The following is a 15,102-nucleotide window of genomic DNA, read 5'->3' on the forward strand; positions in this document are numbered from 1 at the left end:
GATTCTCCCTCTTGCCGGTGCCACCGAGACCCAGCATCCCAGGTTTTACCAAATTTTCAAATCAGAGCATTTGTTGCTTCGCTCCGTAGCAAGTGTCCGTGTGTGAGAAGTGTCATTGTGTGACGTTGTAGCCTCCCTGTTCTGAAGTCGCAGTTGCGCATTTCCAACTTGCAGAGTAGGACATATATCATCTGCGCAAACGCAGCACTGAGGCCCAGACCGCAAAGAACGCTCTTGCCCCATGACTAGATACAGATCCGACATCAACCAGGAAAAATTCGCAGGTGGTTGAATGCAGCTCAATGTCCAATGTACCACAGAAGCCTGCTTCACTTATACTGACAAGAAGCATGGGAACACAATGGATCGAGCAAACTCGACTGTGATCAGGCAGAACGCATATATCTGCTATAGTCATGCATTTGACAAAGAGCTGTGAGAATGGATGGGGAGACATGAATGATGAGCAGGTGTAGTCCAGATGAACCTGACCGACAGGGAAACGAGAACTAACCAATGCCAACGAGTGGTCCCATAGCCGCCCAGGAGCTGCGATAGCCCGAGTCGACGATGGCAGCAACGACATCACTGACCACAAAAGGTCAGACCCATGGGGAGAAAAGCCCATGATAGGTGGAGCTCGACCACCCAAAGAAATGACGAGGGCGCTTGGAAGGGAGGCTATCGCCAGGACAGGCAAGGAGGCAGATGCGGAGTGGTGCGACTTTAGTTAAGCCACCGGGTTGTTGGGCATCTTGTGGCGGGGTTGCCGACCAGGTTGTCCCACGTCTCTTTGCCTTACATTGAGGCGCTGGATCCAACAAGACGGGGCTGCATGAAACGCCTTGCTACAATTGACAAGAAGGAAAGGGAAATGCGATCCGACACAGGGGATCATTGTTCCAGAAGGATCAAGGTAAGCAGCAAGCTCTGATGTTCGGTAAATTTCTAGTTCTTAGGTGAGGCTGTTTAAGGTCCACCCTGGTAGCGCAGATCCATGTCAGTTCGATTTGCAATGGAGAACTCCTTGTTTGTTACAAGGGCCTTGCCATGGAATGGGTGATCGAGAACTGTATCACAAGTTGGTGATCAGGCAGTGGAATAGCCTGCGGCACTCGTTGCTGCAAAGGCCGTCCACCTTGAGCGCGGCCCCGAGATCCCTCTGTTGGTAGCTGGTGTGTTGTCAGTATCCATGCATGAACATCACCTACGCGTGTCATGCCTACGTATGTTTCCAAATGTCAGGTCCAGTGTCAGGTCTAGCGAAGTAGTCATGCTCAGACGGAGCTATTAATGGTATTGATGTCCAACGAGCACCGAATCAAGAATGACTGCAATGTCAAATGCAGGTCTTGCTTGAGGAAACAAAGCAGCTGGCACGGAACCTGAAGCCAACACATCGTATAAGTGAGGCCCTTGTGATTACAATCCGCGGCCTTGTCTCTGAGTGGAACAAATATAGCTCCTGGATGTGATAGAACTCAGCCTCCCCAGGTCACTCAGCTTCCATCTTGGGCGAGTGTCTACCCTTTTCTACTGTAGAACTTGTCTGGGTACTAAAACAAGACATTCATCACGAGACGAGGCCTAGAATGTTCGCGACGCACACCTGGGGCTGTTTCCATGGCCACCACCAACCACGGTTTTTGTACCCGATGTATTTACCCAGTTCACCTGACAGCCAAATTGACCATCATTCGACCATTCCACATAGAAGACTGGATGCCACACCTGACGTTGAATTCGTCGATTGTATCGTATGCCGGAAGTCGGAGACATTCATGTGGCCGAGCTGCGACCTAACTAAGCAGCTTGGACCCTTTTTCAGGGTTCTTTCATTTGAGCTCGTGGTGACATGGCCGCGCATGGCGGTACTCAGAGATCAATCAAGTCAGGAAGAAAGAGAGTACTTGCTCTTTCAAGTCATTCACCGCCTCTGCGACCATGTCCATACGCATTTGGAACTTATATGGCCCTTAAATCTGCCGCAGTGGAGTTAACGGACCTTGTCTCCATCCTGGATATTGACAGCCAGTTCTCGGTCTCAAAGAACCTTGGAACGCCCGCCCAGGAACCTGGCGCTCGGCTGGTCCATTGATTGCTGCCAGAAAGCTCCAACTCGCTGTACCGCCCCGACGGACGCCAGCTTTAGCGCCAGATAGCGCTGTGATGCAGTGGAACAGCCCGCTGGCAACCGCTGGAGGCGCCACGTGACACGTCTCATGCCCTTGTCAAGCGTCCTTTGATTGCGGAACACTACCCTTTCCAGGGCCATCCGACAGTATCTCGCCTTCGGTGCTCGACGAACTAGGCTCGACTGTCTCCCTTGAACGACCCTTTGTCTATTTCCAAGTGTAGCTGTATCTCCTCCAAGACGCCCCGACGATCACGACCCTTCCGAAGACGCCCACATCGACTCTGGCAGCCCGTCATTTGATGCCAAGGGACCCTTGACGGACAGCGTCCAGACCAGCGGCTCCTCCCTTGGCCACCTCCCATGCGACAACAGACTTCGCGAGAACACCGACTCAGGAGGTGACTGCACCTATCTTATCCTCGACTCAATACCGACCCTACGTCCTCCTGCGCCGCCCGAACCGTGGTGCTCGTACGCCCATGATAGCGCAGCACAAGCCTTGAGTATCGCCTTGACAGCCAAGCCAGGAAACCGCGGAGGCTATCGAGGGTGTCTAGGCCTCCGTTGAGGCCCCCCCAGCCATCGATGATGGTACGTCTCATCATCCCCAGTCGCCAGTCTCGTCGTGCCGTGAAAACTCTTGACTCTGGTCCTCGACATCTCATATCTCAACTGGATCTTGTCATGGTCCTTTCATCGCTCGTCCCCATCATCACATGGTTTTGTCATCGCCACCCTTGCTGATCCCAAGTCTACAGACCTCATCTCGACCCCGCGGCGATGTTGGCGACAGCTTTGCCCGTAGACGCGGTCATCTCTCTATTTCCGACCCAAGCCATCATGTCACCGAGGCTATCGGCACCCTTTACGGCGATGAAGACGACTCGGGATCCGAAGGTGGTCGACCACTGAGCGACGGCCGACCGCTGAGCTTCGTCGGAGGTCCATCGGCCTACCAAGAGCAGCTTCCACGGCCTCCCCCAGAGAACCAGCTTTTGTCTGTCGACACTCGAAGGGGACTCCCGCGCTCCGAAGCCGATGCACCCGTTCTCGACACTACCTCCATTAACGGTGGCTCAGGCAAAAAACCTCAACCGCTTTCGCCGACCCAACGAAGCAACTCGTTTGAACAATCGCCTAAATCGCCCCTCTCCCCAACTCTGTCGCTCCGCGATGTTCAGGCCGACTCTCAGTTTTCCTTAACCAACATCGACAATCCGAATGACATTGCCCAGGAACTGAGCAACCTGCAAGCCCTGAGACGGTTATCCATGGACGTTGGAAACAACAAGGATCCAGATTTGCCGCCCATGTCCTTGATGGCTATGCCAGCGATTGCACCAACCGGAGATGATGACGAAAATGACCCTTCGAGACTGCTCTGGGTTCCAGCAAGAGTGCACCCTGAGCTCGCACCGACCGAGTTCAAGTCATTCCTCGAGAACCGAGTGCATTCGATCCGACGAAGATCCGGTGATTCCTTCCTCTCCGCCGATAGCGAGACAAGCCAGACCGACTCAACATCTGGGGGCTTGAGGCGGAAAAAGTCGATGCTATCACGTCAGATCGACAACTCTGGAGGGTACGTCGACGGCGCTGATCGGCTGGAGAGGAAACGTTCCCGCGGCCATAGCCATGAGCTTAGCCTAGAGGAGCTTGTCAAGGATCCCACAAAGGCTGTACAGAAGCTTGCACAAGAGTCTCAAGTTCCACCAACAGGCCCCGAGAGTAGCGCAGACGATATGCCGATCTTGCCCGCGGTCCCGGGAATGGGCCTTCGCAGATCGACACGCACACAATACCGCAAGGGTGGAAGTTTACGTTCGGGTGGCCCCCTCTCTAGGCGTGCTGGACATCGGCATCAGCCTAGTCAATCAACCGAATCACTCTCGTCCACCTTGGACGCCCCCAAGGGTCTTGGGCTCACACGAGTTCAGTCAGAGCCCCTGTCAGACAACCATTCGCGTCCAAATCGCTCAATCAAGCGAACACACAAGTTCTCACAAGAGTCACTGGGGGATTATGATCCGTATGAAGGGACCACGCAGGACGCAGAAGATAAGGCTGCAGCAGCAACTGGTGAGACGTTTCAAGATCAGCTCCCTATTCGGTCATCTATGCCTACTATTGAAACATCAAATCATGATGAGGCTTCACCTTTCCCCAAGCGATCATCGTCTCAGAAGACGGGCTCTCAGTCTGTTTCAAAAGGGGCCTCTGAACCAGAACCACCTGTGGAGGAGTCTCCTCGCTCAAGCCGACGGTCTGTGAGTCGACAGACCGTACCACAGTCGTCACAACCACAGTATACTTCTCGCTCTTCATACCCTCAAGGCCAATCCTTGAGCGATAACTTGGCGGCAAATCCTGCACCTCTCCCTGGCGGCGGCGCGACCCGGACAGATAGCCTAACATTTATTCCCACATTACCCCAGGAGGAACGGAAACCAGAAAAGAAGTCAAAGAAGGACCGAGATGATGACTCTAGCTCCACCAAGTCCTCCGGAAGCGCCTGGAAATGGTTCAAGAGCGGGACCGATGACAAGGACAAGAAGAAGGAGGAGAGCAGAAAGTCCAAGACCAAGTCAGTTGGTGACAAGGGCCAAGATAACGTGCGGCTGGACGTGATCCAGACTTCTATCGACAAGAATTCGTCAAAGGGCCGTGAGAGCCTGGTTCTTGATCGTGACAATGTTGAAAGTAAGCTGCAAGAGGAACGCAAGAAGGAAAGCCACCGCAAGAGCGACTCAAAGAGGGACAAGGATGGCCTCTTCGCCTCCTTCTTTGGTGGAAGCAAGAAGAAGGAGGAGAAAGAGAAAGAGAAGAACGCCAAGAAGAGCCAACATCTCAAGGTCCCCGAGGAGCCGGTATACAAGCCATTGGTCCCTGATATGGACTACCATTGGACTCGATTCCCTCTCCTCGAGGAGAGGGCGATCTACCGAATGGCCCACATCAAATTGGCTAACCCCCGACGCTCACTCCTCAGCCAAGTGCTGCTGAGTAACTTTATGTACAGTTATTTGGCCATCGTACAAGCCATGCATCCTCAAATGAATGTGCCGATTTCACCCCAACAGAAGCGGCTGGAAGAGGAAGCTCGGCGGAAACAGCAAGAAGAGGAGTACCTGGCCCAGCAGAGGATGCAGGAGGAGCAAGATGCCCAGGATTCCATCGACCAATACAACTTCGATTATCACCGGGTAAGTGCTGAATACCTCGGCATCTTTCCAGCATTACTGACTCTTTCTAGGCGGCAGTGCAATATGCTGACTCTGGCAACGGAGAGGTGGATTATGTCGATGATGCTCAGATCTACGAAGATGAGCACGGCAACGACCACCATGATGACTACGACTACGATGGATCCGATGGTTATGGCCAGGGGGTCAAGGAGTACTACCAGTACCACGACACAGGGGACGATCGAGATCGTCGGCATGACAGGCGGGAGGACATGTGGTGACGACCGGGGTAGTCGGGCACGACTTTGGCAGCAGACTCCATCCTTTATATATGTCATTTTTTTTTAGTTGTTTTGACCATCACTGGCTATCGAGGCAAGTGCCTGATGGCAGTGTGTAGCGTTTTCAGTCCCCTACTTAGCATATGATGGAGTTTTGGGAGATGAGCGCACGAGGGCGTCACAGGCTTGCAAAGGTGCATTCACAATTCTGTCTTTTGGGATGGGAGTTGGTGATGAGGCTGGCGCGGACTGCACAATCATGGATGAGCCATCTCGTGTTCCTTCTCTGATTTTCTTTGGGTTCTCGCTCGGAATTGCGTCTGCAAGAAGTGTTTTTGGTTGGGATTTACTTGATCGATGGAGCAAAGGGATAAGCGTATATATTTTGCGAGGAAGCGATATCAATGGATGGCTTAGGTTCATGGAGGGTAGGCTCATCTCTGCTGGAGGCCACTGCTTGAGGTATGGAGGACGTTGGAGCCACCATGAGCTGCGTGGCTGACTGGTTCATAGAGCAGTGTGCTTGATGATGAGCAGCCTGCAATAGCGGATGAGGAACGAAGCTGTAGGATATGAACTAATAGAGATAAAATGGCAAGGTCGAATCCTTTGAGACAGCGAGTTCTGATAGACATAATACGAAGCTTTATTACAGACAGCCTTTAGTCTCCAAGCCATGGCAAGGCGGATAGCTACCCAACCGCATACCTGTCTACCTATTCTACTTGACTGGCCATGCTTGTCAGCCCACGTCAATCCTTCCGAAGGATGCATCCATTCTCAGCATCAGCCCCTGAATATGAGGCGACTCGACAGAACAACTGACACATACGACCACAGGCGCTAGAGAATACGGGATCCCGTCCGCTCTCCCATAGTCAAACTGGCGACCGCTGGAGTAGTAGTCGGGTCGGTGACGACCGGCGAATGCCCGGTGTTGTATGTTTCTTTTTTTGCCCTTCTGTCCTCCTTGTCCCCGTCCAGAAGCGGCTGAATGAAGCTGGTTGGTGGTGGTGCTGCAGCGAATACGAGGCTGAAGCCACTGCAGGACAACGATTTCGTCATGGCTGTCGTCAGCTTCCCACCGGCTTTCCCTGGGGCCGTTGACGTCGTTGAGAAAGAGGGTAAATCGTTTTCCACATGCAGTAATGTGAGGAATGCTCTGTTGCGATAGTTGCAAAGTTGTGGCTTTCTCAGCCAAGTCTAACGAGCGGTATGCCTCTGTCCCGAGAGCTAAACCCGTTTAAAAGTAAGAAATTGAACATGATGGCGGCATGTTCCTCCCTGTTTTTGTTTGTGTGTGTCTGTGTTTCTTTGACGCGCCTTCTCGTTCTCTCATCAAACTCATTCCTTAGGATTCCCCAGCTCCGTGTCCCGGTAGTAGAGTTAGGTTCTTCCCTTCGTACATGCATGTGGCCGTGAACTCAGAATACAATGTCCCGTGATGAATAGGACCGCCACAGTTCTCATGACACCTCACTTTCAAGCTGGTTCTTCTGCCGATCCTGACGTCTTGTCTTTGTCTTTGCGCATCTTGAACCCACTCAAGATGCGGCCAAACGACTTTCTCCTCTCTGCCTTTGGAGTGTGCTCGGTGACGAGTGTGTCGACACGGTCCAGCGCATCGATAAAGATGTGAAACTCAGCATCGTCTTCATAGCTCAGGTGCTCGTCCCGGAGAGCTAGGTATTCTGTTTCTAGGTCGCGGAGTGAGGACTCGCTGAATGCTGTTGAAGAGCATCGTCTCGTCTTGATGGGACTGCTGATGGGACTGCTGTTGGCGCTGCTGTCCGACATGGTTGTGGAAAAAGGAGATTAAAGGTGATAAAGAAGTGAAGTGAAGAAGTGTGAGTTGAAAAGTAGAATCGAGTTATCGGGGGTCCACCCGAACCGAAAGGAGATGCGGTGTTCCTGGATGGATGGAAAGAAGATGAGGGAAGATGGGTGGCAAGGGTGGATATATGTATCGGTAGACCAGACCATTAAGCTCGGGAGGTGCAGGGAGGGGTAGCGCGACATGAATCCATCCATCGGAAGAATCGTCTAGTCAAATATGATGAGAGCTGACATGTTGTGCTACTCGGCGTGTGCAATTGCGAATACTGCATCATGATTGTCAGCATCGCCTCCCGATGTAGTACCAATCATGGCCTTGCCCGCACCCAGGTGCGTGACGGAATCCTCGGCCCATGTGCGCTACTTGCACATTCCTCTAGCCTGCTTTGTTAGCGAGGACCGAAGAGGTCATATCTTGTCCCCGGTCGTTTAATACCGGACCCTGCCAGCTAAGTCAGCTCTTGTCGAGGGTCGGTGGACGGTCGACGGTGGACACTTCACTTGGCGGCGGACTAAGAAAAGAGTGGTCTGATGCAAATTCAGGTAATATTTCTAACAAGTGACATCTTATACAGCTTGGGATATGGATACCCGTTTTATTTCTTCGGCTCCTCCTTCTTCTCCTCCGGCTTGGGTGTTGGCAGCTTGAATGACTCGGGTGTGCGGTTCTGTCCGGCTCCGACAGGCTCCCAGGCGCTGGATCCACCCTCAAAGTTGCGGAAGGCTTGGGTAAGCTCAAGGGGCTCGGTCACGATACGCTTCTTCTCCTCGTCGTATCGGATCTCGGTGTAACCAGTCAAGGGGAAGTCCTTGCGCAGAGGGTGACCCTCAAAACCGTAGTCGGTCATGATTCGTCGGAGATCGGGATGGCCGGCAAAGAAGACTCCGTAAAGATCGTAGACCTCTCGCTCGTACCAGTTGGCACCGTCAAAGAGACCGGTGATGCTGGGCACGGGGGAAGCCTCGTCGGCGTAGGTCTTGACACGAATGCGGGAGTTGTGGCGGACCGAGAGAAGGTTGTAGACAATCTCGAATCTGTTCTCGCGCGTGGGGTAGTCGGCGGCAGTGACAGTGCTGACCTGGGTGAACTCGGCAGCGGTGTTGTCTGGACGGTTTTAGCGGATTCCCTGTTATCAATTGACGGGATACCAACACTTCAGGAAGCTGAAGACGGGATAAACACCCGAGGGCGAGATGTAGATGGTGAGCTCGTCCTTCCAGACAGAGAACTGCTGGATGTACTTGGGCAGGCACCCCATCAGCCAGGCACCATATCGGTGCATGTTGTCGGCCTTGCTCTGGTACTTGTCGGCAGGGTTGACAATGGGCGCCTTGAGGGTTCCGATATGGTCTCGGGGGGCCATTCGCATGTTGGGCGACTCCTTCGGCATTGCGACATATTGACGAGCCGAGCTGGACAAGCAGCGGATTGCTTGGTCGTTAAAGGCCTGGACGGAAGGCTTCGCGGGCCGCAGAGCTGAGGCCAGGGCCCTGCTTCGAGAGATCGTGGTCGCCATGGCCGGTGATGTGACGGTTCGAGGCCAATTGACGATGGGAGAGGTCCTCGAGACGAAATGCCTTGTGGTGTTGGTAATGATGCTGCAAGTATTGGCTCGAGAATCCTAGCGACTGAGCCTTGACGTGAATTTTCCGGCGTTCTGCCGGACATATACGGGTACCTAGATGTCAGGCGGGGTTGCCCGGAGACTGAAGGTAGCCGCCTATTGCACGTCCCCAAACTCCCTGCTGCTCTGACAGAGATCCTTTCACGTGATTTTTCATCGCCACTAGGCCGAGATTGGCTTAGAGCGCTTTTGGATCTTTCTCTTCCCGCAGCCTCGATGCATACCGAACATCGTTCCTCTCCTCGTCCTCACAATTCCAGCATCGTATTTTGAATTCTCCCCACATCAACCTTTCACCCCTAATCTCAGACTGTCACCATGGCGCCCCAAGATTCTTTCATAGAAGAGGAGGAGGATACCTGGTGAGTTTCAACGCGTGCACCGGGCGCGCTTGACTGCTGGCACCGCTGGCCCTGCGCCCTCGGGCAATGTTGGGTACCTGAGCTGACACCCTTGACAGCCCTCTTTGTATCGAGGAGTTTGATCTCTCCGATCGGAATTTTCGACCATGTCCTTGTGGCTACCAGGTGCGATCGAATCCTCCCCGACATCTATCGTCCCTCGTCAAGTGGCCACATGGCTAACCTTATTCGCAGGTCTGCCAGTTCTGCTTCAACAACATCAAGAATAATATGAATGGGCTATGTCCCGCATGTCGACGACCTTACGACGAGAAGACCATACAGTGGAAAGTCGTGACGCAGGAAGAGTACGTCGCTGCCCGCCGCTCGGGCCTCGCCACGCTGACAAGTGATTACAGAGTCGCCGAGTTCCGTGCCAACATACAAAAGAACCAAAAGAAGCGAGCCCAAGAGCAACGACAGAAGGAAGTCCAGAAACGCGAGGCCGAGAAGGAGAACCGTAAGAATCTCATCGGAGTGCGCGTCGTGCAGAAGAACTTGGTCTATATCACAGGCCTCGCCCCCACCGTGCGCGAAGACGAACTACTCAAGACGTTGCGAAAGCCCGAATTCTTCGGCCAGTACGGCAACATCCAGAAGATTTCGATTAGTAACCGGAAGAGCTCGGATGGCCAACACCAGTCGCTCGGCATTTACGTGACGTTTGAGCGCCCCGAAGAAGCGACACGTTGCATCCAGGCCGTCCACGGTTCCCAAAACGGTGACCGAATTCTCAAGGCCCAGCATGGCACGACCAAATACTGCTCTGCTTGGCTCAAGAACGAGAAATGTGGCAATCCTGGATGCATGTTCTTGCACGAACAAGGTGACGAGGAGGATAGCTATTCGAGACAAGACCTGTCGTCCATGAACAGCATCCACACTCAGCGGCCTTTACCTGGTGGTGGGTCCTCGCGGTCTGCCTCTCGACAGCAGGCCCCTCAACCCACGCCGCCACCCGTCGTATCCCATCCCATGACTCGCTCTGTTAGTAAGGAAGGGTCGGAGAATGGCGTCGATGGATCGGCACTCCCGTCATCTGCCAACTGGGCACGGAATCCTCAGCGAAGCCGTAGGGGTAGTCACGCTACTAGTGGTGCTGCGTCCAGCCCTGCTGTTTCGATGTCGTTGCCTGTTACCGCAGAGGCCGTTCCGGAGGAAGCGGTGGAGGATGCCCAGGAGCCCGAAGCTGGCCCATCGACAGCCAACAAGCCGAAGGAGCCAGAGCCTACGCCTGAGCCAATCAAAGAAACCAAGGGACTCCCCGAGAGCTCTCTCAAGGCTCTTTTGAAGGCGCTGCAGGGCTGCTCTCTTCCTCGTGTTGTTGACCCCGATTCAGACGATCTCGGCCCACCCTTGTTCGACGTCCGTGGTGGTGAGAAGCGCAAGGCTATGCGCGAGGAGGAAGACTCCCGTTTAAGCGGAGAGCAGGAGGAGGCAGCCGAGGCTCGTGAGCCTTCAGAGGGAGAACCGGAGACGGGTGGAAGCTTGGCCCTTGGAGGTGAACCGGAGGATCGCGACACAACTGGTGACAGCCGAGGCTTTGATCGTCGACCCAGCACTCAGCCTCCTATCCAACGAAGCACGACCGATGGTATATTTGGACCCGCCTTGACTGGACCTAATTTTAACCAAAGTTCAGGCAACCCAGGCTCGCGGTCCATGACACCTCAACAACTCTTCCTCCGATCCCAGAGCGGATTCAACGATGTCCCTCCTGGCATCTCCAACCAAGGACAAGGCAGCACCTTCCAGGGACAAGGTCACAATCGCCAATCTTCCCGGTTCAGCTTTGCCAACGACAACGCGAGCTCGGCTACCAATGTTAAGCTGGCTGCCAACCCGCGCATCATGGCTCAACAGTCTTCCATGATGCCAAACTCGTTCCAGTCCCAGGGCAACAACCAGTTCTACGGCACCTCTATGCCAGGACCGCCCCCTGGCCTCAAGTCGACTGGCACCCCTCCTAGCATGTTTGGCCAGTTTGGTGGTGGATTTGGAGGTGCACCTAAGGACAACTCGACTGAGCTTCTTCAAAGTTTGATCAACCGCAGGGGGGCAGGCAATAACCAGGCCCATGATGCGGGAAAGCGTGAGTACCTGATCTCTTCTTTTTCAAACCAGTACCCACCATCCTCTACCTCCACCCCAGCTCCTGCTTCCGGCCATCCGGCGTCGCTCTACGGTAACCAGCCCGGAGCATTCCAAGACATGGGTTCCAAGCAGAAGAAGAAGGGGAAGAAGCACAGACATGCTAACACTTCCTCCTCTGGGGGGAGTGGTTTAGTAGATCTTGCAGACCCGAGTATCCTGCAGGCGCGAATGCAGCACCAGTCTCAGGGCAACGCCGGAGTTGGACAGGGCTTGTTTGGTGGTCAGAGTCAAGGTGGGTACAACATGATGTATAACGCCGGCTTCACAAGGTGGTAATGTTATTGTTTGCTTTTTGGAGCCATCACGATTCAGGGAGGCTGGGTGTAGGGCCACGTCTTATTGTTTCTGGCCCTTTTTCTTCATGTACAGGGGGAGGCGTTCTTGGGCATTTCAGGGATGAGGCCAAAAGGTTGCCTTTCATCTTCCTCGGGGGGGACACAAGTCAGTCACAAGCGCATTTTGATTCAGCAGGCATTTTGCGAGATCAACGCTGCGCAGAAGGCCAGCTTTGCATCAGGCGTCATCTTCGTTCTTTGGGGGGAAAAGGAGGACACATCGAGAGCACCCCATGGGGTCTCTACCCTCCGAGTTTTTCAGCAGGTCCATCAACGACCACGCGCGCATGAGGGTTCAGGTCAGGCAAGCCATCATCGTCTTCCACAAGCCCTTATGTATGTTAACAATGTCGAATCCGCCCGCCTAGGTTTGGCGGTTACCTTTGGTCAGAAATAGCACGTACCCTCTATTCTCTCCAAGCTGCCCTTTATACTCGTTGTCCCCCGTGGAAGACGATGGTGGATGCCGTAGCATGAATCTTGCTCCCCTAATATCCTGTACATAAGAAGATGTGGTATCGTAGTCTTGGTGTCTTGTTTTCTTGGTTCATCTCGAGCGGTTAGTTGGGCGTCATGCTAACAGTCGTTTGAACAGATGACGAGCTACCCTCTCTCGACGAGGCCAGGAATTCAGTCGATGCGCTGGTCGCAGATGATCCCATCACGGATTTAGATGGACGCCGTTCAGTACCCCCAGGCCTAGCCCTTCCGCCAGGTCTTCCTACGAACATCTCCAGGCCGCCGTCCACCCCTGGCTCCTCGAGACTTCACCATGTTGTCCCTGCGCTGCCCAAGGTTCCACCTCCAGGATTCCCACAGGGTGCTTTGACTCCGGAACACTCGCCCCGAAAGCCTGTCACGCCAATCTCCGAAGCCAAGAAGAACCTTAAGTCTCTTGCGGCCGAGAGCGGCTTGTCAAAGGAGATCACGGCACAGTCGCAAACTAAGCAGATAAAGGGAACCGCCTTGCAAGACGAGGACTTCCCAGCTTTGGATGCACTGAAGAACAAGGACCGACCTAGCACACCGACACCAAAAGCAACCCCCAAGGCTAAGAGACAAGCAGAGAAGATTGTCGACAAGCTTCTGGCAAAGGCCGGGCCTAGCCTGGAGACCAAGAGTCAGGATGTGAAGCCGGCGATGACCACAACGGCCGAGAAGAAGCCTGTTTCCATTGATACCCGGGCCGCAGGAAGTTCGCCTTCCAAGACTGGAGAGTCATCGGCAACAACTGAGAAGTCGACGACAGAGCTCTCTGCTGCTTTTCCACCTCTCCCTACCCCTTCCGCTGCCGGTATTTCATCCCCTATTACTCGCACTGCGCCCAAGACGTTGCGTGTCGTTCCTACGCAAAGAGTAGAGGCACCCCCGCCAGCTTCCCCTGCCTTGACGATGGCCTCGGTCGCATTGTCGGCGACATCTAGAGTCATCTCGGCTTCTTACAGACCCGAAACACCAGCCAGCGAGATGGTTAGTGACACCGCCTCGGTGATTTCGGCCTCTGTGACTCATTCACGCGCAAACTCTCCACCTCCAAACAGGGTTGGATCTGCGACGGTGAGAACGACGACCAAGAGCCAGCAACGAAAGCAGCGCAAGGATGCCTTGAAGCAGGAGACTAAGCTGATTGCTGAAGCCCCGAAGGAGCCAGAGGAGCATGCACCGGTCCTTGGGCGAAAAAAGAAGCAAAAGAAGGAGAAGCCTGTCAAGGCACCCCAGCCTCGTCCTGCGACACCTGCCCAGGAGCCAGTCAAGGCCGAGCCCACTCCTGCAGAGCCTGCTGTGCCAGAGCAACCCAGGGAGAAGGAGATAGAAGAGAAACCCGTCAAGAGCAAGGCTGCCCAGAAGAAGGCTGCCAAGGGCAAAGGCAAGACAAAGGAGGTTGAACCAGAGGTGGCTCCTACGCCGCAGTCACCCCCCCAGGAGCCTGCTGCGACCGAGCCTGAGACCTCTGAAGTGCCAGAGAAGCCACAGCCAGGTCCCTCTTCTGTGTTTACCGAGATTAAGAACGCCTTGTGGTCCTCAAGCATCGACAAGTTGCACCTACTCAAGCCTATCTCAGGCAGCTCATCCCGCACTGACCCCAACTCTGCCAACAGCAACGCCAATAAGGCTGGCCATTGCAAGGACTGCTCTTGCAAGTGCGGTGAGATTCAGGATGAAGATCTGGCAGCTCTGCGCGCTGGAAAGCCTGTTCGCAAGCAGTTCCACGTGGATGGCAGCCGGATGCTCATCACCCCCAACGGAGACTGTATTCGTGGTCTTACCCCTGAAGAGGAGGATGCTTTCCTTGAGCTTCAGGCTGCAATTGCGGCTACAGCAGAGAACCCAGGAGCCTTCATCGCTCCTCGGCATCAGCCAGGAAGCGGCGCCTTTTCTTTGATCAAGGGCCGAGCCGTTCCTAACGGTCGACCCAACATTTTCCCTGCCACCGCTCAACCTCAGTCGCAGGATCCTATTGGGAAGCTTCAACGTGAGGATGCGCTCAGCTACATCAACCAGTACGTCCTCCCTCGCCTCAACCTGGGGGCCACCAACATGGGATTCCCTAAGGGGGCATCTCCTACCAAGGACGCGGCTGCTGCGAGCCTCAATTCTCTGGCACCTTACTTCTACGGCCCTGATGCTGCTGCTGGCGTTGGTATCTACACGCCACCTGATGGAGCCCGTGCGATGCAGGACTTTAGCTCGGCCGGCATGTCGAGCGAGGAGCGCGGCAAGAACTTTGGCATGGGCGTTAGTGGCATGCCCCTTATGAGCGTTGAGGATGCTGAGGGCGCCCTTGCGGCTGCTCGTCGTGAGACGGAGAAGCTGGAGAAGGGACTGAATCAAGTCATTCGACGCAACAGACGGCTGCTTCTTGGAAACGGCAACTAAGTAGCGGCTATGAATAGTGAGCGTTTGGAGCATGACATTACGAGCTGAGGATGGGCGATACTCTTTATCGCCGTTGTACGAATTCTACGGAACAAGCAGGGATTAACACTCGCGGTGACGATGTGTCGTTATTTATGTTGTACGAGTATCCATGTATGAATACGGAATAGTGACAGAAGGGTTAGATCTGTTACTTGGAAGCCTAGAGCTATGAGGAATGAATACGACACGTTGTGTGCTTTGAGGCTCTGACCTCGAAGTTGTACACTAT

General features: G+C 54.2%; 4 protein-coding genes across 4 annotated transcripts; 2 read left to right on the top strand and 2 right to left on the bottom strand.

Moving 5' to 3' along the window:
* Positions 1-2,722: 2,722 nt before the first annotated feature.
* NCS54_00307200 (Zds-C domain-containing protein) lies at positions 2,723-5,603 on the top strand (the record flags this gene model as incomplete). The annotated part of the gene is made up of 3 exons (XM_053148658.1): positions 2,723-2,728; positions 2,896-5,340; positions 5,391-5,603. 3 exons carry the CDS (start codon positions 2,723-2,725, stop codon positions 5,601-5,603), a joined length of 2,664 nt encoding a protein of 887 aa, XP_053004633.1.
* Positions 5,604-7,085: 1,482 nt separating this feature from the next.
* On the bottom strand, positions 7,086-7,400 carry NCS54_00307300 (Hypothetical protein; the record flags this gene model as incomplete). Its single annotated transcript, XM_053148659.1, has 1 exon — positions 7,086-7,400. The coding sequence occupies one exon, from the start codon at positions 7,398-7,400 to the stop codon at positions 7,086-7,088; it is 315 nt and encodes a 104-aa protein (XP_053004634.1).
* A 635-nt stretch (positions 7,401-8,035) lies between these two features.
* On the bottom strand, positions 8,036-8,956 carry NCS54_00307400 (NADH-ubiquinone oxidoreductase 30.4 kDa subunit, mitochondrial; the record flags this gene model as incomplete). The annotated part of the gene is made up of 2 exons (XM_053148660.1): positions 8,036-8,544; positions 8,593-8,956. 2 exons carry the CDS (start codon positions 8,954-8,956, stop codon positions 8,036-8,038), a joined length of 873 nt encoding a protein of 290 aa, XP_053004635.1.
* Positions 8,957-9,382: 426 nt separating this feature from the next.
* On the top strand, positions 9,383-14,831 carry NCS54_00307500 (RRM domain-containing protein; the record flags this gene model as incomplete). The annotated part of the gene is made up of 6 exons (XM_053148661.1): positions 9,383-9,426; positions 9,525-9,591; positions 9,661-9,773; positions 9,825-11,059; positions 11,108-11,851; positions 12,550-14,831. 6 exons carry the CDS (start codon positions 9,383-9,385, stop codon positions 14,829-14,831), a joined length of 4,485 nt encoding a protein of 1,494 aa, XP_053004636.1.
* Between the last annotated feature and the right edge of the window lie 271 nt (positions 14,832-15,102).

Source organism: Fusarium falciforme, chromosome 2 (genome assembly GCF_026873545.1).
Source record: "Fusarium falciforme chromosome 2, complete sequence".
Classification (NCBI taxonomy): domain Eukaryota; kingdom Fungi; phylum Ascomycota; class Sordariomycetes; order Hypocreales; family Nectriaceae; genus Fusarium; species Fusarium falciforme.